The following is a 22,182-nucleotide window of genomic DNA, read 5'->3' as shown; positions in this document are numbered from 1 at the left end:
GAACCAACTACTAGTCTACGCGCATGTCGTAGCTCTTATCACCAACTTTCCACTGATCTTCTTTGTCCAATTGGTCTTGGATGATCTGTATGAATCTGTCCGAAGATTCAAGGACTCCGGCAACAGCGACAGGTTCGCATGGGTCCTGATCGATGTAAATCGGAAGGAACAGCGCCCGAAGGCCCTGGATAAGGTCAACGTGCACGCCGCTGAGGAATTCGCGAAGGTTATCCTCGCCGAAGAAGTGAAAGTTCTGAGTGACGAGGTAGTCCCTTTTTGTTGTTCCGCCATACTCGCGGCCATCGTTGCCTGTGACGAGCTCATCAAAGAATCTTCCCACCAAGCCGGTGCGTACGATGTCGTTGCGTTGATAGCAAATGCTTTGGCGGAGGATGATGTAGAAAAAGGACTCGAGGTCGTCTTGTAGTTCATGTTCTTTACCGGGCTCCATGAGTAAGGCGGCTGAGAGGAACTGCCACGTTCCCTTGAAACATTCTTGTTGAGATACTGGAAGTTTCAGTCAGGAATGAGGTAACACACCACTCTGCCTGTCTGGACGTCAGTGTCTGAATCCTCATCATCAAGTCTCGTTGCCAATTCCCAATCAATCAGAAGACCTTCTCCTTCGTCCGTAATCAAGATATTGCCCTCGCTGATGTCTTGATGCAGTACACCGGCCTCGTAGGCCTCTTTGTGAGCTGCAACGTAAATTAAAAGGACAGATCAGCGTGCAGCTTAGACAGCTGGCAAGAGTATGATGTTTGCATACCGATCACCGCGTGTAAAACAGCCTGACAGAGCTGTCTAGTTGAATTGAATTCTGACAATGAACGTCCGAGGTCCTTGAGCACTAATCGATAATGGCGGTGTCGCATCGGTCTCGGCCTTCCACAGCACCACTCCTCGTCCTCAAACTCACGTGTACTTGATGTCTGATTCTTCACATCGCCTGCGCAAACAAGACGAGGAATCCGCGAAACCTTGTTTTTACGAAGCAATCGGTACGTGTCACCTTCTTTCTCTAGTCCAGCTGTCTCGTACCGCCAGACATCCTTCACGTAAACCAGTTCGCCGGTCTGCAAATCCAGCGCCTCGTAGCCCCTAGTTCCCCGTCCTACCAATTCTTTGCTCTGCCATTGAGGGGCTGAAGCGACGAAATACTGTGTCCGCTGGTCGTCCTCAACGTCGGGATCATCGTCCACTACACAGAGCTTCCGAAAAGAGTCATTTGTCGAGTATCGCTCGCTTGCAAAATCTTCGTCTTCGCCCTTTGCTCGCGCCAATGCCTTTGCACGCTCGTTCAATTTCTCCTTGGTTCGCTCGATCTCCTCAAGGGTGGGCTTCGACACAGACGTGTCGTACCCCCGCTGCGAGTCGGAAAGTTGGCTGAAATGCCACAAGAATGTCGCCAGGGTCTTCGGATCTTGTCTCCAGTCAAAACGCTCAGTCACAACAGCCCCTGCGCGATCCCATCGGATGAACCGGACAAACTGGTCGAGGAAGAGGACCGAGAACGCAAAGCACCGGTTTTGCAACGAGAATTGGCGATTCGTGTAAGCAACGATGTGCCGTCGAGTCCTGATGGCACGTCGGTCATAAGTATTCTCAAACATGTGTTCGCGACGAGGGGTCGACGGTGATGGGTCTATGAACGGGTCCTCTACGATTGTTTTGCGCACGATATGAAGGTCGATGAGGCGAAAGTCTGCCTTGCGCGAGCCTCCGTAAGGTCGCTTGTAGATAGATATTGTTGGATATCGCTTTGGAGGATCGGTGTCGTTTTTGTCGGTCGTGTCGACGAGGACGAACCGGGGGCACAGCCTGGCTCTGTTAACAGCCGCTATCTACAGCGCAAATGCGTTGGTCAGTGCACGGATGTGGCATTGAAGATAGGGAATATATACGAAATCTGGCTCGAATCGGTTACCTTTGGATATCGATTCGACCTGAAGCCTCTTGACTCCCATCTTTGGCATGCCCGAGGTGCAGGGCATGAACTCTGTCAAAAAGGCTTTGACTGGCATGGGGCCGAGGAAGTTGCTAGCCATCTTTTCAGTTACCAATAGTTGTTGTATAGCAGGTTTGGTATCTTGAGTTTCGTCGTGAGGTGTTTTGCAGGCTTGAATCTCCTGTAGGTCGGTGGATGGACTTTTTCAGAAAGGTGAAGGGGTCAAAACACTTACTTAGAAAGCCTGGGCCACCCGTGTGGCACTTGCTCGCCACCATGCCACTCACTGCCCACTATAACAAAGAAGTGGGAGAGGATGCCTTCTCGCACGCAGACAAGACCACTGTCGGTGTGACATCAATAACTCTCAGACCTTTGGCAGCAACAATGCCGGGCACTCCTTCTGTGAGTATGGTTTCCATGCTGCCATTGCCTTCCACGTTCACGGAGGTATCAGAAATACGCGAGGAAGTAGTGGTCAATAATTGTCCAACAAGTGGGAGTTGGAGCGAGTCCGACCTCGGTCTCGGGCCGACGACATGCCAGCCACAAATGAAGCCCTGGTTCTGGGTTAGGTCTGTCTGCCCACAAGGCAAATTAAGAAATCATAAGCACAGAACGTGAGGTGTCCCTCATTTGCTCTAAATATGCATTAAAAAGCCGAAGAGGGTAAGAATTGTGTTCTTCTCCGCTGCATTGACGACACCAACGCAGAACCCCGGCATATGCCTAGATAGGTTCGATCCAAAATCTCCATTTTGGGGCCTTGCCGTCCGCAGACTTTTTGGCCTTAAAACGTCCGAAATCGACTCGGACCTCTGAGAATAGGCTGGATCGGATATGATTTTCAGTCTAATTCGTCCGCATTTAAGGATTGGACCTCAGAAAAAGCACTTTTCGCCAGCATACCGCTCAATAACTGAGATTTCTGAGAACGTAGGGCTGAACCGGATGATATCCACTCATGCAGAGCATCGAGATCAAGGTTGGGCAGCACCCAGCGCAGTAGGGAATGGTAAAAGTATGAACAACCAACATTAGGTCAGAGCATCTGGCCGCAGATCTTAACAAGCAGGATTATTATTATTATTATTATTGTATGGAAGAATTCAATGTCTCCGGATGGAAAAGTGGATAAAATGCTGGGGTTTTTATGCTGGTGCGTTTGAGATGGGAGCTCGATCCCCGATAAAGATAGTTTTTCTGTGCAAACGATGCTAGCAATGTTCATGTAATTTTGCTGCATATATCACCCTACAAACCTGGTGACAAAGTTCAAGTTTTCAAACTTGACCTGATGCCGATGATATTTAGCTGTAGACGTCGACAATATCCGTTCTCCCTGACCGATCCGTCCGCGCTGAGGATCGGACATCGCTACCAACGGACCATTTTTCGACGGAGGTCGGATCGGACCTTTCACGAAAATTGGCCCTTTCCGTTATCAAATGGATGGGACATAAGGGGAAGAGAATGAGAGACGATACGAGACGGCAGCGTCGGGGGCAGGGGAACGAGAGCGGGTCGGCTATTTTGGCCCTTTTCCGTCCGCATTAGGATCGGACTTCTATAGGGATATGCCAGGGTGATTCGACATATATCGGTATCAATTTCTATCAATCACAGATAGTACACTGTATTTGAGCTTCTCCAAGCTAAAATTCTCCCCATGTGATTTACAACTCGTACGTTTTTCGATAGCGACTGTGACTAGTGCCTAGCGTCTGACATGCTCGTCAACCTGCATATGCAGACACAACACAAAAGTCAACTCACATTAGCCCATCCACGTACTGGCCGTCTGTGTGACTCTACGCTTTCTCTACGCCTCATAAATTCTGTGCCAATGCAAACAGCGCACAATACTCTCCCTCCAGCGCTGGCTACCCCGCGGACGGGCAATGCGCTTGGCATTGTGAAACCTGCAGTTGAATCCTTGGACTAAATGGAGACATAGCTGGGTATATGCTGATAAGTTACAAGCGTAGGGATGTTGATCGGAGGATAGGTTTCATGCTGACTTACAGGAAGCTGCACAGAGCTAAAACCCCTTGCTTTAGTAAAACACCGGAAGCATATCAGATCAAGGTCGCTGTGGTGAGTATGCTTATTCACATCTGGATCTGCTATTGGATCGTCATCCCGTGCGAGATGAGTCCCAAAATGACAGCACACGCTACTACCACTGTTATCGTCGAGTGCATGTCATGTCGGAAGCTTCGACATACATCATTGTGAGTGCGCTCGGTTCGTATGCAGAAACAGTTGACGATTCAACGGGAAGCAGAGATAAAATCTTGGGGCGCGATGTGCGGGCACCGCCAAGATCTATTCTGTCGAAATACCGATAGGGTTGGTAGTCGACGCTGAGACGTGAAAGTTTGCGTGCACTCACGAAGGAATAGGTCAGACTGTGCTCTTAGAGACAAAGGGCTGAGATTACGTCTGTGATCTGAATCATCATCAAACAAGGGCAGGACGATCTAATGCCACGAGGTCCCATCGAAGATCGTGCACTTGTTATCCTCGCGTTCCTCGCGTGTCCGAAACATTCAAATACGCCTCTGATTCCTTTGTTCGATTTCCTTCCTTCCCCCCGTACCCTCCTTCCTGCTTGATTCTCAAACTTGGAAGTCGCGCACTTGATACAATTCGGTGAAACTTGGCGTTTCGGCGCTTCCCTCTCGGACTCCAAATTTGAGATCTGGGATCTTTATACCTTTATTTCTTCTTTCGTTTGCTCTGGCCCTTGCGCCATCGACGTTCACCTTTGGTCTCATTCTCGGAGTATAGCTCGCGTAAGTCCATGTTTATCAATTCTGGTGCATAAATCCACGCTCACACATTTCTTTGTAGACTTATAGTGTTCTCTTGCGTCATAAAAGTACAGGCGCCTATCAGATTTCCACCTATTAGCTCGTCCCCGTCTCGATTGTAGACCAAGCAAATAAACACGCCATTTCTATTGTCCATATCACGACGCGTTTGGTGGCGTCAACGCCACGCTTATGCAGCTTTGTTTGGTGTCTCTCCAATGTGGCCGCTCAAGCACGCGTCTGTGGCGGGTCAAAGCGGCCGCTCATATAAGGACGATCGCGTTGCATCCTCTTTGTTCATTCATAGCTCTGCACCACCACCAGCTTTCTATCCCTACTCTCCCTTGACCTTAATCCTTTTGCAGTGATGGTTCGCCGATACCCGTATCAAGTTGATCGTACGCATCACATTCCCTACTGTGCGCGTGCTCAATCTCACTGATTATTTCTGTGGCATTTTGATCTTCAGGTGGGCTTTGCAAGTACCGCTTTCGCAGTACGTGCCCCCGAGACCGATGTCCGTTTACGCACGAGCCTCCGAATGTGCAATTACCTCAAAATGAGTGGGCGGGTTCGGGGCCAAACAATGCATTTGAATCAGGAAGAGCTCTTGGGCTTGTTCAAGATGGGGCGCACCTCCCCAATCCGTATGCGGACTTGGAGTCCGTGCCACGGCTCGGAAACTTTTATAAACTGTTCGCAGAAGTGCAGACCATTAATCAGGACCTCCAGCAATTGCAAGCCCTGAAGTCCGGAGAGCCTACAATCCACAATGGCGCCGGACCATATCCACATTTGTGGAACGCAGGACTTCACATGCCTGCGATATCATCTACCCAGATGCCACAGCGTCCTGGAACGCGCACAAAATTCCCTCCCGTCCCGTCGGCGCCGGTCGCTTTCAAAAAGCCACCGCCGATGCATAACAGTGTAGCACATCTTTCGACACTGCCTCATCCTGTGACTCGATCAGAGACGTCGAGGGAGTCGTTCCAGACTTTCCGTATGATCAAGGCCAGTCTTCTCAAGAAAGCGAATCAGGGCGTGGATGGTCTTAATCCGTTGTCCTACAAGACCTCCCCCTGTAAACACTTTACCTTACTAGGGCGCTGTCCACTGGGCAACGCATGCAATTTGTACGTTGATTTTTCTAACCCAACGGTCAGACGCTCATCAGTGACATTAGCGTACACGATCCTAACTGGCCTTGGGAATCCCCGAAGATTGGTGGCAAGAAGTCGACTCATTGTTGGGCTCATGTGCAAGGTCATTGCAGAGTTCCGGATTGTCCGTACCAGCATCCGACGGACGTGTCGAAATGTAACTAAATATTTGGGGTTGAAAAGCGCTCCATGCTGATTATTTTTCTGCAGTCTTCAAATATACTCCGTGTCTCTTGTGGCCTTTTTGCACCACGAATGACTGCCCCTTCACCCATCCAGACCGGCCGCGACAGCATGCCGACCAGCCAATTTTGCATAACGGAACTGTTTATTACCCGAATCTCTGGTCCCAGCCGGTTCAGTCGTCTCCCGCTGTTTTCTTCCCCGAACCCACTCCTGTGCAGGTGCACACTGGTCCAGAGCAGGACAATACATCCAATACGCTCGATCAGGTGGACAAGTTGTCGCTTAAGTCCGACTCAGCGAACGACAGCCTTGAGCAGAGTGGTCAAGACACGCCACTGACCCCGACGGCGCTTCATTCTACTACCAGCCAAGAACCCTTCAAAGTGAGCCTTGCGAAAATAGCCGCGGACATCCTCCACGACATGAGCGTTACCAGACTGAGCTATGTGGACAATCATGGGGCGAACACTGAAGACCGTACGGAAGCTTTCTTCAAAGAGAAGATTTATCCGGGTCGCAATGTAAGCGTACCAAGCTACTCAATGCAATCAGGGGTTCATACTGATACACATCCATCCCAGAGCTTCTATTTGTAATAATACTAGTGATTCGCCTTCGCCCTTCAAGTCATAGACCTCCAGACCCCTCTTCGCATTCTACATGTTTCTTCATTGTAGCCGAATACTGTATTTGTGCAATAAACTTGGATCTTCTCTCGACATGCTCAGCAGTCAAAATATGACATCACAGCAAAATCACATTTTACAAAGCAGATATCATACCGTAGCCAATAGTTCATCTTCCACTTCCTTCTCTCTCTCCTCCCGCTCTTTGTCTTCCCGCTCCCTGTCTTCTCGCGCCTGCTCTTCTCGCTCCCTTTCTTCCCTCTCCTTCAGTCTTTCCTTCTCCTTCTCTTGCTCTCGCTCACGGACGGCTTCTGTTTCTCGTGTGAGTACGTACGACGGCGTCATGTCAGGTTTGTAGTCGAGTCGACGTTTGACATAAAACGCCATGTATATGGGTATAGGTGCAGACAAAACTGCTGGAAGAGTAGATGGTGTCACTCTGTTCGCGAGCAAAAGCTGGTTAGGTCCTGCGGACGCAGTCCACCGAATGACCTACTTGTCGTCATCGAATCTATACCACTGTGAGCATAAACGAGGTGAGCTAAGGGCCTTATGAGCAAGGAAGTAACAAACATCATCCTGGAGACGCGCAAAATTTGTGTAGTGCCCATTGTCGATTTGGCCTTCATGATTGATCACTGCGAAGAGATCGTACTCGTAAATAACTTCTGGTCCAGGATATCTAGCGATAGGAGCCAATCAGTACAAGCAACGACTCGAAGTTGAAACTCACGAAAATGCGGCAAGGCTGGGATCGTCGCTCGGCTTCCTTGTCGCAGCAAGTGTTGTATATGGAGCCATGTTAATGCTAGCAGGGACACGGACAGGCAAATCGATCTTTTGAGCGGACAATCTGTCGGCGGTCTTATGTTCGAAACGCTAATCAAAGATACTGAGCTATGAGCGCGATATGAGCACGATGTGCGAGGTACCTTGAATTGGAAAGAGAGCACAGGCGGGAGCTTGCGTATTGAAAGTCGCTTGCTGATTTCCTGAAAAGCGATAGCGAGGTGATTAGAAGTTCCCAAAAGAACACGAGACCGACGGACATGCGGCCCTTTATCACACTTTGGACATGAGTATTCTTTTGCTCCTAGCTTCTCTTGCTGTGTGAATCTACGCTCAATTTAGAAATCTTCAGACGGCACCCCGATGCTACGCTCACCTTTTCAGACAATCAGCCAGTGTAATATTTCCCTCTCTCAGCTCTAAACTGATGTCTAAGCAGGGATCGACCGTCCCGTTTACGTATCCACAGCGCTCGCACTTCAAGTCACTTTGCAGCTGTCCGGCAAATGTGCTGTGCACGACACAGTTGCAGGAAATATTGGTGTGGCCGCGGCACGTGTTGTGAATACCATTGAGTAGCGCTATGAAGCACTCGTGGGCATCCTGTTGTGAGTAGCCTGACAGGTCGGAGGAAGCGCGCCACGTAGCGATAAGGAGTGATGTAGGTCCATATGGTGTCGGTGACGAAGTGTACACCTAGACATATATGGATGAGTTTTGAGGTGAAATAGCAAGCAAGGTACACACCTCGGTGAACAGCTTATCTATCTCACAACAAGTACACTCTTTATGTTTGCAGAGTTTCGAATTATGTTTGTCGCTGAGAAAGTAATTGCGCAGTAGAGGATTGTGGATGATAGATTGGAGAATGACGTTCAGGAAACATGTTTGTCCCAGGTTGAGTAATCCACGTCGACCTAAGAATGTATCAGACATATACTGATAGCCACGATCGTGTTGAAGAAGAAAGTGCCATCATCTCGCGTTAGAATCACACACACCTTGGCATGGTATACTAGTAGTTTCGTCTAGAGCCTCAGCATCCTTCGCGCTTGGATGCCATGGGCGATAGATCTCGCGAGTTTTCTTGTTAACTGAAAGATGATATGATACGCGGAAAGTCAGGACGCGTCGTCTAGAGTTAGAAGGATTCTCCAACCTTGAAAGTGAGTATTGCTTTCTTCAACAGCAAGAACAGTCGAGTTGAATAGACTGTCAATTGTTGCGTCGTAAATGAAATCGTCACATTCGACACAGAAAAGGAGACCCAGTTTTACGTCGGCACCTGACTCAAAGCTCAATCAAGAGCTTGAACAGAAAAGCTTGGTAAACGCGTACAAAAAAAATGCCCCTCATCCTTCAGATGTTCTGTTACATGTTCATCTTGCCAACACCCAGAGTATCCACAGTGCAAACAGGCAAAAGGCCGACTGAGCGACAGCCCGCAGGTACCACAAGTTGGAGCTGAGATCTATACGAGGATCACATGAATGAGGCCTGCCTCCCTAAAAGTTGTACCATCCTTGTTTTACAAAAACAGACTTACCTTCTGCCTTTTCGCAGGATGGATTGTCTCGTGCAGACGCTGGGCTTTCCAGGCCACCACACTCTTGTACTTCTTGATGAGACGCGACCTCTCAGTATCGTCTGCGAAAGCCTCCGCGAGGTGTGGGCATCTCTGGGGATCAAGTTCGTCCTCTAACATATCGATAATACCTTCCTCAAATATTGCTGACTTTCGCTCTACTGATCGAGGTCCTGTTATGAACCTGGCGAACTCGTTTCAGAGGCTCGAAAGATCTCGAAGTCGTGACGGCTGTATACACAATGTCACAGCATGATACATTGACATATGTAAGCAGCAGGTATTTTGCCTTATTTAGCTGTCATCGTCACGCAGATGACAGTTTCTTTTCTTTTCAAGAACCGATAATCAAGTATTTGTATCCCGCGCAGCAAAACGCCAGTGGCGGCGTAAGTTCAAGTAGCTGGACAGGGAGAGTATCTTTGTCGTGGTGGGCGCAGGACTACGTCTCCGTCGCGCAATTCCTTTGTACCCGTTTGGCCACCAAAACATCGATGATATGTCAAGTATACAGGCGTAACACCAAAAGAGGAAGAAATGCGGAAAGCAGAGTGGGGTAAGAATCACAATACAGGCCCAACACAGCTTCCAAAAATAATGCACCAGCTGTCCTGTACGTGTCAGAAGAATAATCTACACTGCCGCAAAACCGGGTTCAATCAACCAGGTGACAACCAACAAACACTTCTTCAACGTAGTCAGCCATGATGCGCATGGTCTCATTAGAGGGATGTCTAAGCCAAGACATGAATACTCTTTAGAATTAGCTGCCTTGAAACAAAAGTGACACGTACCCGGAAATCCAATAGAAATAATGCTTGGGGTCTGAGCACGAGTCCTCTGTTGTGTCTCCAGCACAGGAATCAGTGCTGGTGTACCCGAAGGCCTCATAGCCAGGATCTGAGCCCAGCACACCATCCCAAATACGCGAAAAGTCACCGAACGCCACGTTCAACGGCTGAGGGACTCCCGTGCCTTTGTGGAACGCGCTGAGTCCGTCAAATATCGACTGCTTCCACGCCTCACCAGCCGGTGTGTGGGTTCCCCGGCCGTAAACATCAGTGACTAGGAAATTGCGTCCATTGGTTGGAGGGCTGGCAAGAATCTGGATCTGGTTCAAAAGATCCTGGGCGGCCTCCGGGAGATGATCGCCATCGACTAAGAACCTTTCAATGGAGCGCTCGCAGATGAATGGGACAAAGTGGACTTACTCTTCGAGTCCTCGTAGTCGCTATGCGGATGATTCAGTTGGGCTCGCATAGAGCGTAGCAAGTAAACTCACTTTATACCAAAGAACACGGTATACAACGTAGTCTTAGGATCAAGATTGTTAGATTGGTTCAAGAAAATGGCCACTGTTGTGATGTTTATTACAAGCCATTTTACGAGGTCTTATGAAGCTTACTCTGCTGCAAGAAATCTCGAGGGTAGGGGTTGTCCGGCCAGAGCGAAATATTGACCACAGCACTGGAAATCTAGAGAAGTATTTCGAATGGTTATATTCAGATGTATCAGTAGGACATAGAGAATACCAACCGCATAGTCCATAAAATGTGCCTTCAGGTCATCGGCGATATACTCGATCCATACAGGCCCATCGGTTGATCGACCACCAGCCAGAACACTGGGCGGCACCAAGATAGGTGGGTCTAAAGGAGATCCATCATGTTTTCCGCCATCTGTATACGAGTCCTACATATACGCGCCGCGTTCATATGCCTGACGTGGAAGTAGACGAGGAGGGGAGACTCACTCCAAAAGATACAATCGTCTTGATGGACCATAGGTCGATCCCCGCATTGACATCAGTGAAGTTTCCACCCAGCGAACCGCACTGAGGATGCACGGCAAGGTGAATGCCGTCGTTCCTCTCTTCTCGCGGGATTGAAAAGGAGCTGACGGTCACAATCGATGCGAAGGACGCGAGGATGAGAGATTCCGTGAGACGCATGGCCTTCAAATTCGTGGAGGGCACGATTGGCCTTACCTTTGGGCGCCAAGTACAGGCTTTATACGCGTCAACGCTCCAAAGAGACTAGCGACAAGAATAGCGAGCATTGGGGCGGAAGACAGTGATTGAACAGATCGCAATAGAGGAAAAGTGCTGGAGGACGCGGGCCCGTGCACCGCTACTATTGCCAGAGGGCCAACAACGTAAAAGGACCTGGACATGCATCACAAGACCGTTGAAAAGAACCCACAGGATACGATCAGCAGCCGCCTTCAAAGGATTATAAGCTTGTAATGCACACAGTTCAGAAACAACCTGCAATGCCCTCCCTGGACACATCTGCCCTCTGAATCGGCTATCGCTTCAATGGAGGCTGTGTACGAGAATAGTGTGGTAGAAGCTGCCAGACGACTAGTGTAGGCCGTAGATGGAAGGCGGTGGGAAATCGAAGTAGCCTTCTGCCCCAAGAAGAGATAAATGAGAGCTCCGTGGACATTAGACCGTTCATGTAGGTGGAGACAATGGCACTGAGCAACTCGAACGGAGGTGCTTCGCGGGCTACAGCAATCATGTTGCTTGCAATGAGCAGTGGCAGACAAAAGGTCCCGTCGTCTGAAAAGAGGATCTCAGATGGCATACACGAGATTGCAGTCGGGCCAATGTCAACCAAAGGAAATACACATGGAATTCGAGTCATGGATTTCCGATGACGAAGAGCAGGCTTAGGCCGCCGCTCGGTCTTTGTGTGTCCGTATTTGCCAACAGTAGTCCCCCGGAAATCGGAACTCAGGATACAAAAGAAACATTCATATCAACTAGTACTGGAAAGGATGCCTATAACATCCTTGAGGAGGGGACACGTGATATTCATGTTAAGTAAGACATGGAATTGACGGTCTTGAGAGTGTAGGTAAAGACGACGAGTCTCTACGCAAATCTATCTATGGAGTTAGACAACCACGAGCGCACAAATGGAGCTGCGAGCAGTCATAGGATCAAGCACTTTTCGAACACTTCTTCAACATAATCAGCCATGATCCGTCCCGTTTCATTTGACGGATGCCTGAGAAAAGAAACAGTGATTCAGCAATAAATATCGAGGCCTGGACCTCATGCAAAAGTTCGCACCCGTGCAACCAATAGAATGTATGTTTGGGATCATCGCACTCTCCCTCTGTCGTATTTGTGAAAGGCAGGCAGGAGCCCGAGCTTGTGTATCCAAAGGCCGCATATCCAGGAGCCGTACCCAATACACCGTCCCAGATGCGGGAGAAATCGCCAAATGCAACGTTCAGTGGGGGTGCGCCGTTGGTCCCAGAGTTGAATGCGCTGAGACCGTCAAAAATCGACTGTTTCCATGCTTCGCCCGAGGGAGTGTGCGCGCCGCGTCCGTACACGTCCGTTACGAGGATGTTTCGCGCGTTTGTGGGAGGACTGGCGAGGATCCGAATTTGGTTCAGCAGGTATTGAGCATCCTCAGGCAGGTGATCGCCGTCAGCTGTCAGCGCCAATATGTTCAGTAGAGCTCGAGAAAAGAATGATACATAGATGCTTGAAGCTTACTCTGAGATGCGACCCAATCGCTTCATACAGACGGATCGTTGGTAAATTGGGAATTGAAAATTTGCATTTCCAACTCACTTGATGCCAAAAAAGACAGTGTAAAGGGTCGTATGGGGGTCAAGATCATTTGACTGGTTCAAGAATCTGGACACTACACAATGTGTGAGAAAATAATGCAATATGTTTCACCAAATTTACAAAAAACCTTGAGAAATGAAATCTGTTGTTGTTGAAGGCTTGCTCGGCCATAGTGAGCCGTTGACCACGGCACCAGACCACTAAGTATGATATTATCGTGGTCAGGGAGAGAGAGAGAGAATGGGCTGTGGCCTACCGCGTAGGCCATGTACTTTGCGTTGATGTCGTTTGCTATATTTTCCAACCACATTGGACCATCTGAATACCTCCCTCCTGCATGCGGATCGGGAGGTGTGAGGACTGGAGGAAGGAGAGGGGAGCCATCATGTTTTCCCGAGTCGGTGTAGGAGTCCTAGTTTCAGTCGTTAGCCTCCGATTGGGATAAGTACAAAGCCTCACACACCCCAAACGATACAATCGTCTTGATCTTGCGCAGGTCTATACCTGCATTGACATCGGTGAAGTTTCCGCCAAGTTCTCCACACTCCGGACTAACGGCAAGATGGACGCCGTCATTGTAGTCTGCTTGCCAGTCCCAAAAGGGTGTCGCAAGAGACAAAGGTGCAATAGACACAATGAAGCAAGATAAAATGAGCATGACCTCTGACCGCATTAAACAGAGCAGAGTGCTCACCTTTAGGTATTTGTAGACGGCTACCGAGGTGCTGCACTGGTGCGGCATTTTCCTCGGAAAGTGAAGAAGGCCCGGTCTCGTGCCTCACTGCAGCGCATGGTCAGGCGTCACAAGGGCGATGCCAGACGGTTACGTGCATCGGCCGCACCGCAGGCCCGTCCGGTCAGTGCTTCCAGCTACTAGATGCCCGACTATTGAATGAACAAGACTTGGGGGTAGAGGTCGTGCTCCCGATCCATGTACTAGCGCGGCTTTGTGGCAAGGTTTCTGAGAGACAATATCCTTTTTTATTGATGTACCTGTGTCAAGAATACCAGATCGTGACGGTAGAGCAGAGACTAGCAGAGACTGCCGCCGCCCCTGGCACGATCTCCACAACGAGTGAGAACACGTGAAGATAGAACCATTGACTAGGGTTAGGGTGATTGGAACCCTTCTCTCTAGGCATTAGGTTGAATGTCTTCGACATCATAGGGCGCTGTGTAGAACTCCTAATTTTTAACCGGGTTAATAACAGGTGTTATTAACATGTTATTAACATGCACATATTGGACCCCTTGGTTTTGAAGGTTAATAATGAATTTCCTGGTGTATCTCAAATTTGTTGTTATTCAGTGCAATCTCTGTTTCTGAATAATTGTCAAACTCACCTCCTTGTCCAGAGGAGGCCTCCAAGGTGGTGGGGGCAGAAAAGAGGGTATACAGTGCTGTTGTTGTTGTCCCAGCACTATTCTTGTTAGTGGTAGCTAACATGTGACACATGAGTAAAGTATTGTCAGTTGGCTGAATTCTAGAGGCATATGAATGATTTTTTGGATTTTATGGGTAGTGCCTGAACATGATCAGGCTATGGTGTACTCTTTGCAAAATATAGGAGCTTGAATGATGTCTGACTTACATCATGGTGGCTTTTCTGGTTCCACTGCAAGGAGAGGTTAGGCCAAGACACCCAATTCTATAACCACTTGCTCAAATCACCCTGTTTATGCTCTAGCCATCTGAGCCTCTCCAACTTATTTAGGCTTGGTTTATAGAATGTATAACACTAAGTGAGCTATGAGCCATTATTTTATTGGCCCATTTTCTCAATTTTACTTTTATTTTCCCATGCTCACAATATGTAGTTATTAACACTGATTATTAACATGTTGATAAGCATGAGTGTGCTCTAGGCACCAATACCCTACTTTTGCAGCTTTTTAGTGTTCTTTGACTGTTTAGCATACTTAGGACCAACCAATCCCAATTTGTTCAGTGCTCTTAGCCATTTGTTAGGTGCCAACTTTGCATTTAGACCTCAGCATAGTTGTTTGGAGCTGTTCACAGTCATCCTATGCATCTATTAGCACTCTCAGCATTAGGGGCTCCCTATAGGCTGTTGTCACTAATTGCTAATTAGTTTGGTATGCTTCATATTATTAGCATATTTGGTTAGCTTCAGTATTCTAAATTAGAGGCACATCTGGAAAATCACTCTCTTATATAACTCTTTAATTAGTTCTATTTATAAATAATTAAGAATAGTTAGGATTAGAGATTATTTGCTTACCCCATCCCTAAACCTGTTTTGTCTACTAGGTGTTATTTGTGCATTATAGATTGTAATATGTTTGCACAAGATACAAAGACATGGCTACTCACAGCACTTATACCTTGAAAATTTTCACATAGCATTGTATTTTACTACTGGTTGTTATTATTATAAGCTTATCAACTTCTAATTTCATATTGCATCCTTAAAGTCAAATATGCCAGAATTTGTTCTTTCTATGCCACTTTGTATATTGTTTGCAATACATTATTGATTTAAATATGATATAATGTGATTCTACAAAAGCTATGCTAGATGGTTGGGATCTCTATAATTTGTGTGTTCAAAGAGCAGCCTTATAATTTGTGTTTTCAAAGAGCAGCCTCTCAAGTGGTTGTGAATTCACTTGTATCTTATAATCATAAAAGAGGATGAATTACTTAAGAAGCATATCAATGAGGTGTGCATGCACCAGAGTCAGGAATATTAATAAGTTGTGCAAAAAACATTGAGCTGCCCTTGACTACTGAATATAAGACTTGAAGGGCTCTCTATGGACATGACCAATCTGACTGCTGAAGACTCAATATCTTAGGTAAGTTATAAAGGGAACATGCAATACTCTTCCCCAATAAAAAGTACCTTGGGTTATATTAGGATTAGAGCCTTTCAGAGGTAGCTGTGTTGACTCAATTCTAAATTTAGCTAAAGTGACAGCATTTATCTATCTATGATCATAAACAAAGATGTATGCAGTTAAGCTTGAAGCAATTGCATTTGAATAGTCAACTTATAAAAAACCAATTGTAGCTCTAGTGGGATATAGATTAATATCACATTATACCAGAGTATTATTAGAACATGGTCCTAACACATGCTTTGCACATGGACAAAAAGGAAGGTTAGGTGTCTCACACTAGACTTGGATATTAACAACTAGGACTATGACTTGACATGTGTCTAGGTACATGACTCAAGACATAGTTATAAGCTATGTATATGACTTAGACTTCGACTGTTTACTATTTACATGCTAACACATGAACACTTATGATATTATGACTTATCCTCCTCATTCTACCTATACAGTTTACTAATATCAATTATGATCAGTTCCTAAAGTTTACTAATGTCAATCATGATCAGTTCCTGAATACTTGCTGATATGGATAGACATTTGATATACTTACTATACATAGTTATATTGAAAAGTCACAGAGTACAAACTATGACTGCAGATTACAAATCCTAATTATTTAGTTTACTTAGTGTTTAGAAATATAAACCAGATCCAGATCTGGCCCTAAATAGCTTGTACTATAAATAGGTGAGCTAAGCTTTATGAAAGATCAGCTTGTTCATTTCGTATACATCTTAATCTCTGCACTGTATCTGGTGTCTGGCTCCCTTTAGCCCATGTATCGTGAACTCTGTCAGATCAATCAAACCATACCTAGTCTGATGAAGCACTGGATTTATCTCACAGCCCTGATTATCCTCCCATCCCTGTAACTTATTAAAGGACTTACTGCCTATTGAGTCATCCATTGGAATCCCTTAGAAGCCATCTGTTGTATTAGAGAAGACCTCCCAATCCCTGATGAACATTGTCCTATTGTCAATCAGCGCCTTCTCCATCTCTTTGAAGATAGGATTGACAGTAACCAAGACTTCCTAGTACAAGCCCAAAGATGAGCAATAGTCTTTATTTGTTGGGCCACCATAATTAGCCCAGAAAACCCCCCCCAGTGTATTAAGTACATGTGATAAGCCTAGTAGCTTAACACCTGTGCTACCATGCATTTCTTTAGGAAGTGTAGTATCAGTATAAGAAATGAAATATGAAGAAACACATCAAAGTACACAATGGTACTTAGCGAAAATGGTTGATGGGAATCATGAAGTAGTTAGCACTGTGGGTACAATGAATTGTCTGATTCTAGATGGTGTTGCTTGCTTTTGGGAAGGAAACACCTCTATGCCTTAATGTCTCTGTAGTATGAAAAGCCACAGTCAGTTTAAGTTATATGCTGGTGACTGTTGAAGCTTTGAAGCTGGAAGCAAGGTCGGATCTGATTAGATTAACTTATTTTCTGGATAAGGTCATTTGATAATAAGAATGACGCGATCTGTTGTCAGATAAGGAGCTCGGTGCTGACTCTCCTTTGCCCGACAGACACAGTTTGTATACCGGTGTATACCTCTCCTCAAGATCGCTTCCTATTCCTCACTCTAACTTGTATAAAAACCTCAAAATTATGCCCTCGTTGCCCTCGAACTACAATGAAATCACCTCTCCAGAGCATTTTCAATCTCTGTTGTCTGCGGACCTCAACCGAGTGTCCCTCATCAATTTCTGGGCACCTTGGGCGGCTCCATGTGCTCAGATGAACGAAGTCGTGTTGGAACTCGCCAAGAAGTATCCTCAACTGTTGGTGCTTCACGTAGAGGCCGAATCCCAAAGCGACATCTCCGAGTCATTTGAGATTGAGGCGGTCCCAACCTTTATCATCTTGCGTGTGAGTACCTGTTCTTTTGGTCTTACAAATGCACCTGTTCATCATGGTGGGTCCATGTCACCTCCAGGGACATACACTACTTGGACGTATATCTGGTGCCGACGCAGCTACCTTGACCAGCTCGATCGCAAATCACGTCCGTCCACCATCCTCCGTCCACCCGCTCGCACACACAGACCAAATCCCCGCTACTGCGCACAACTCTTACGGGCTTGAGAAAGAAGAGTCGCAAGAGGAACTCAATGCCCGACTGAAGGGTCTCATGGAGAAGAGCAATGTAGTACTGTTCATGAAAGGTTCTCCGGACGCCCCGCGTTGTGGATTCTCCAGAAGGACGGTCGCTCTGCTGAAGGATCAAGGCATCGAATTCACTCATTTTGATGTTCTGTCCGACGAGAGCGTGCGATCCGGTAGGCTTTCACACGCATCGCTTTATTCTTGGCATATTCTCTAACAGGCCCCGTGCTATTCTTAGGCTTGAAGGTCTTGAACAACTGGCCGACGTTCCCCCAATTAATCATCAAGGGCGAGTTCGTTGGCGGATTGGACATCGTACAAGAGATGGTAGAAAACGGAGAACTGAAGGAGATACTAGCTTGATTGGATCATGCGCGGGGTTTTTGGTTGGCTAGCATTGTTTCGCCGGATGGTATGCTATGTGCGGATGTAGGTACGCTCGTGTATACTCAGATCGCAAGCTGTTTTCGTGTACTCTTTTGATCGTTTTTCGTTCTCGATTCTGGAATGACGAGTCTTAAGCTTCGCATGTGACGCGATGTATGGCGTGCCCAAACGTCCCTTCTCTCCGCGTTGGTTCAACGTACTTTGCATTTTTCTTCGCCATCCAAATCATCTTCCGTTGGAAACAAAGACTCAGATCAGCCATGAGTCTTCTGGCAGCTAGTCGACTCCTTGCAAAACTTGGTTCTGGGGCTGGTAGGTACGTATTTCACCCACTGACACCATGATGCGATACCCATCACATTGCCACCCAAACATCCAAACCTTGCCATACAGACCGATCGAAGAATTGATATCCACGTAGGTTGTATAAGGAAGTTGGTCGTTTCAGATGTTGTTGACATACGAGTTTTGAAATACAGAGATGAACCTCTCAAAGGCGTAGAATCCCAGCGCCTCCGGACGTACTTCACAAGCTCGACCATGGAACCACGCGAGGATCTCGATGTCTTTGGGTATCATGTTATCCATGGCGACCTTGCCTATGTCATAGAACACTTCAACAACCGTGTCAAGCATCTGGGAGCTGACGAGGCAGTAGCTGAGATCAATCGCCTCCGCTACGGGGCAACAAAGACCCCTATATATAACGTTCTTCTGCTGGGCTCGATCATCCAGCCAGCATTACACTAGAAACAGCTTGAGGTTGTACGTTGGCTAGCTCTGACAGCAGGCGCGCCGGTCGACGGGCGAGATGTCTCGGGCACGACGGCGCTTGTGCATTCTCTCGCTACGCACCCGTCATTCGACCCGGAGTTTGCGGAGATTCTGTGCGCAGCTGGGAGAGACATCAACACGCGCGATCGGTACGGGGGTACTTGTGGGCACGGAAGCGCCACGATCTGGAACCCGGGCGACCGTGCACTGATCCGGAAGAAAGAGACGGCGCTGCGGTGGTGGCTCGAGCATGGAGGGAATGCCGATATTCATGACAACGACGGGATCAGCGTGAGGTCGCTCGCGTTGACCAGTGAGAGGAGAGGTATGAGCAAAGAGCTGATTCGGACAGTGAGGGAGGAGGACGCGAGAAGGGAACAATTGATCGGAAAGATTTGTGGGTTCTGTGCGAAGGGGCAGTCTCTGGATAGCGGGAAGCTTTTGGCCTGTGGTAGATGCAAAAAGGTCAAGTATTGTGCTCCACCCAGGGCTTGCCAGAAATCAGACTGGAAGAAGCACAAGATAACATGTAAAGCCCAGTAACCGCGGGTTCAGACTCGGATAATGCCACTACTGCTGAATAGTACATAATCCAGGATGAGTAGGGAGGGGTTTGGTCAGACCGGACTAGTCAGACAGTGTTGATTAGCCTGATCGCAACCACATTCACGTCTAAGACGTACTATCGGTGAAAGGGGGACTCCTTTTGATATTTGATGATTTTTCGGTCGAGTACTCTGGAAGGGTGGTGGTGAGAGGCAGGATTTAGGCGACACTGGATTACTGAGATCTGAGATCCCCTGACCGTGATGTACTACAGCCACAAAGGCTCCCACCACTCTCTTTGTGCTTCAACAATCTCAACTTAGAGATCAGCTCGTTCATGGCATCCTCTCAACTCTCAACTCTACGACATATACATATCGGCGAAGCTCTTCGTCAGGCCTCTCCTCCCACGCAAAAGATACACACAGATTCTGATGTTTCTTTGTGGAGACGGACGCGCGGGTATCAAGACTACGGATTATTCCTACGCCGTTTGAATGAAGCAGTTGTTGGACATTCTCTCCCATGGTCATGTTTATCCCCAAGCGAGGTAAACTTTATACAATTTCAGGGCTAGTGACGCGGCGCTTATCGCTCTTCTTAGGCTGTGAACGCGGTCATCGGCCTGCTTGATCAATTGGATCTCTGGATAGATGAGATACCACCCCTGTCGACACCGCAGAGGTTCGGAAACCTTGCGTTTCGAACGTGGGGAAAACGGTTAGAGGATGTGAGCCTGCGCATCTCCATCGAAGCGCAGATCGTCACTCAGCTCGGCTGGCATAGCGCGCGGACGGTCTCTTGTCTTCGTTACTTTCCCCGCAATTCCACCCCGCAATCCCGCATCTCAAACCGTATCTCCTGACAGCTTTTGGATCTTTTGTTCGGATGGACTATGGAACAGGCCACGAGACCTCGTTCGCACTCTTTCTGCTCTGCCTGACACTCATCCGGTTCCTGCGATCCGATCCTGACGAGGAACGCCAAATTGTATTTGATATCTTCATCCGGTATCTCAGGGTCTGTTGGCGCCTGCAGGACGTGTACAAGCTTGAGCCTGCGGGTAGTCATGGTGTCTGGGGCCTAGACGACTCGCATTTCCTCGGGTATATCTTTGGCAGCGCGCAACTTCGAGGTACGTGCTCTGTCATTTGCTCGGCAAGTCTGATGTCGATGCTGATGATGGCGTGCGTTGTAACCATAGACCAGACCGAAATACCCGTGAACGCTGTACTGAGACCGCCTCTACCTGCCACGAATTTGTACTTCATGTCGATTATGCGCATACACGAAGTCAAGCACGGTCCCTTCCACGAACACTCCTCTCAGCTGTACTCTATCGCCACAGGTGTTGCACATTGGGGAAAGGTCAACTCTGGCTTGTTTAAGATGTATGAAGTGAGTTAGCATGCCGACTGCGCGTGAATCTATTACACCTCAGCCGCCTCATTGACCACTTGATTGATTGCAACTGCGTCGATAGGCAGAGGTGCTCGGAAAGCGGGTCGTCGTGCAGCACTTGCCTCTCGGCGGCCTCATAGAATGGAACCCGGAGGCTGGAGATACCCTTCTTGCGAGAATCGCATCACCTGTTTCTCGAAACGCGGCGCCTCGTGCTGACGGCAGTATTGCTGGCACCAGGGCACCCTGGGCGTCAAATACGCCCACTTTGCCCAACATCACTGGTGCCACATCTGTGCCGTGGAGCAACGTTACTCACCCTTCAACCCGCGACGCTCCTGCGATTGGTGACTATCCTAACTCCACGCAATGGAACGCCTTTTCGCGCGTGCCGCCCTAGGCCAGCCGTTTTTGCCGGTGTGAGATGTAAAATTTATTGCTATGAATATACGTTCGATACGCACCTTTTGAGAGAAAACTCCGCCATCGCAATTCCTCGCACTCTCGCATTATGCTAACCTGCTGGAGGGTTCTATGACGCTAGGCTGAGCTTGGGGGAAATCACGAACAATAGTGTGATTCCAGATCAAGTTGTCAGACACAGTGAGCACCTCATCCGCACTACCTACCTTCTCCATCGACTTCCCGAAAACTGCCAGCTTCCATCCAAATTGTCCTGTCACTCATGCACTCATGTATGATCCACAAGGGGTTTTGTGGAGAGCCAAAATGACGGGTGTCACCTTCGGGAAAGATCTGAATTGTGACAGCTCATCTGGCGCTGATGACATTTCTGTCTTCACCTCTTGGTCTGTTGAGTTAGCGTTGTCCAGAAAACTTCTTGCAATGGAAGCTCCTCAACGCCGGAGAATTCGAGAATGCTCTACCCTTTCAAAGGCTAGATATCGGTGCCTGGTCGGATGAATTGCACAAAACTGTACATGAACTGATCGTGCTTGCCTCGACTCGGAAACCCTTAATTTCGAGACGATGCCACAAGTCCAATGCAGTCTCGCGGAGTCGGAGCGTCAATTTGATGCTACTCTCGGTCGGAGCTGCCCATGCTACACACATCGATTACAATTTTTCGACTCCAGCAACCAAACGAACTCAACGCGATTCGTTCTAGTCTCGCCTCCATCCCCTCTTGAACTCTGTCGTCGTGACTGCCTGACACGACACAGAAACGTCCGTGCCACCATTACCGACCAGGAGAGAAACGACGATCTTCGTCTGTTGACCCTCGAGTGCGTATCAGCTAGTGGCACAACACGCGCTATTTCTCACTCGCTTTCGCTCCCTTTGTTCATCTATCATAGGTGGTCTTCTGTTCGTGGTGAGCGAACATCCATTCCTTTCTATGAACGCGTGAAGCCTCACATTCGACG

General features: G+C 47.9%; 8 protein-coding genes across 8 annotated transcripts; 3 read left to right on the top strand and 5 right to left on the bottom strand.

The window, feature by feature from the left end:
- Positions 1–10: 10 nt before the first annotated feature.
- On the bottom strand, positions 11–2,048 carry HETIRDRAFT_315297 (uncharacterized protein; the record flags this gene model as incomplete). Its single annotated transcript, XM_009546778.1, has 4 exons — positions 11–484; positions 541–698; positions 770–1,844; positions 1,905–2,048. 4 exons carry the CDS (start codon positions 2,046–2,048, stop codon positions 11–13), a joined length of 1,851 nt encoding a protein of 616 aa, XP_009545073.1.
- Positions 2,049–5,131: 3,083 nt separating this feature from the next.
- Positions 5,132–6,709, top strand: HETIRDRAFT_314945 (uncharacterized protein; the record flags this gene model as incomplete). Its single annotated transcript, XM_009546777.1, has 4 exons — positions 5,132–5,162; positions 5,234–5,900; positions 5,951–6,084; positions 6,138–6,709. The coding sequence occupies 4 exons, from the start codon at positions 5,132–5,134 to the stop codon at positions 6,707–6,709; spliced, it is 1,404 nt and encodes a 467-aa protein (XP_009545072.1).
- A 180-nt stretch (positions 6,710–6,889) lies between these two features.
- On the bottom strand, positions 6,890–9,233 carry HETIRDRAFT_157089 (cysteine peptidase C19; the record flags this gene model as incomplete). The annotated part of the gene is made up of 12 exons (XM_009546776.1): positions 6,890–7,178; positions 7,236–7,258; positions 7,313–7,421; positions 7,473–7,618; positions 7,672–7,731; positions 7,789–7,855; positions 7,905–8,224; positions 8,276–8,445; positions 8,530–8,622; positions 8,688–8,813; positions 8,867–8,999; positions 9,075–9,233. The coding sequence occupies 12 exons, from the start codon at positions 9,231–9,233 to the stop codon at positions 6,890–6,892; spliced, it is 1,695 nt and encodes a 564-aa protein (XP_009545071.1).
- Positions 9,234–9,768: 535 nt separating this feature from the next.
- HETIRDRAFT_315263 (uncharacterized protein) lies at positions 9,769–10,248 on the bottom strand (the record flags this gene model as incomplete). The annotated part of the gene is made up of 2 exons (XM_009546775.1): positions 9,769–9,847; positions 9,908–10,248. Coding segments are annotated over 2 exons (420 nt in total), but the record flags the coding sequence as incomplete, so codon positions are not given.
- Positions 10,249–12,059: 1,811 nt separating this feature from the next.
- On the bottom strand, positions 12,060–13,497 carry HETIRDRAFT_416817 (uncharacterized protein; the record flags this gene model as incomplete). Its single annotated transcript, XM_009546774.1, has 7 exons — positions 12,060–12,562; positions 12,628–12,647; positions 12,706–12,778; positions 12,833–12,905; positions 12,962–13,117; positions 13,169–13,368; positions 13,488–13,497. 7 exons carry the CDS (start codon positions 13,495–13,497, stop codon positions 12,060–12,062), a joined length of 1,035 nt encoding a protein of 344 aa, XP_009545069.1.
- A 425-nt stretch (positions 13,498–13,922) lies between these two features.
- Positions 13,923–14,152, bottom strand: HETIRDRAFT_163165 (uncharacterized protein; the record flags this gene model as incomplete). The annotated part of the gene is made up of 2 exons (XM_009546773.1): positions 13,923–13,993; positions 14,050–14,152. 2 exons carry the CDS (start codon positions 14,150–14,152, stop codon positions 13,923–13,925), a joined length of 174 nt encoding a protein of 57 aa, XP_009545068.1.
- A 2,949-nt stretch (positions 14,153–17,101) lies between these two features.
- HETIRDRAFT_38400 (glutaredoxin-related protein) lies at positions 17,102–18,222 on the top strand. The gene is made up of 3 exons (XM_009546326.1): positions 17,102–17,449; positions 17,517–17,859; positions 17,925–18,222. Exons 1-3 carry the CDS (start codon positions 17,189–17,191, stop codon positions 18,047–18,049), a joined length of 729 nt encoding a protein of 242 aa, XP_009544621.1. The 5' UTR covers positions 17,102–17,188; the 3' UTR covers positions 18,050–18,222.
- Positions 18,223–19,693: 1,471 nt separating this feature from the next.
- Positions 19,694–21,194, top strand: HETIRDRAFT_473851 (uncharacterized protein; the record flags this gene model as incomplete). Its single annotated transcript, XM_009546772.1, has 5 exons — positions 19,694–19,943; positions 19,998–20,123; positions 20,180–20,528; positions 20,598–20,791; positions 20,877–21,194. Exons 1-5 carry the CDS (start codon positions 19,731–19,733, stop codon positions 21,192–21,194), a joined length of 1,200 nt encoding a protein of 399 aa, XP_009545067.1. The 5' UTR covers positions 19,694–19,730.
- Between the last annotated feature and the right edge of the window lie 988 nt (positions 21,195–22,182).

This window comes from Heterobasidion irregulare (assembly GCF_000320585.1).
Source record: "Heterobasidion irregulare TC 32-1 unplaced genomic scaffold scaffold_04, whole genome shotgun sequence".
In the NCBI taxonomy this organism is placed as follows: Eukaryota; Fungi; Basidiomycota; class Agaricomycetes; order Russulales; family Bondarzewiaceae; genus Heterobasidion; species Heterobasidion irregulare.
The sequence above is the reverse complement of the archived record's forward strand: the minus strand, read 5'-3'. Positions and strand labels throughout refer to the sequence as shown.

Bases quoted from the DNA above. Each gene is read 5' to 3' on its own strand.
- HETIRDRAFT_38400 (XM_009546326.1), top strand. From the start codon at position 17,189: ATGCCCTCGTTGCCCTCGAACTACAATGAAATCACCTCTCCAGAGCAT. The intron at 17,450-17,516 runs GTGAGTACCTGT...TGTCACCTCCAG, and splicing joins CAACCTTTATCATCTTGCGT to GGACATACACTACTTGGACG. The intron at 17,860-17,924 runs GTAGGCTTTCAC...TGCTATTCTTAG, and splicing joins CGACGAGAGCGTGCGATCCG to GCTTGAAGGTCTTGAACAAC.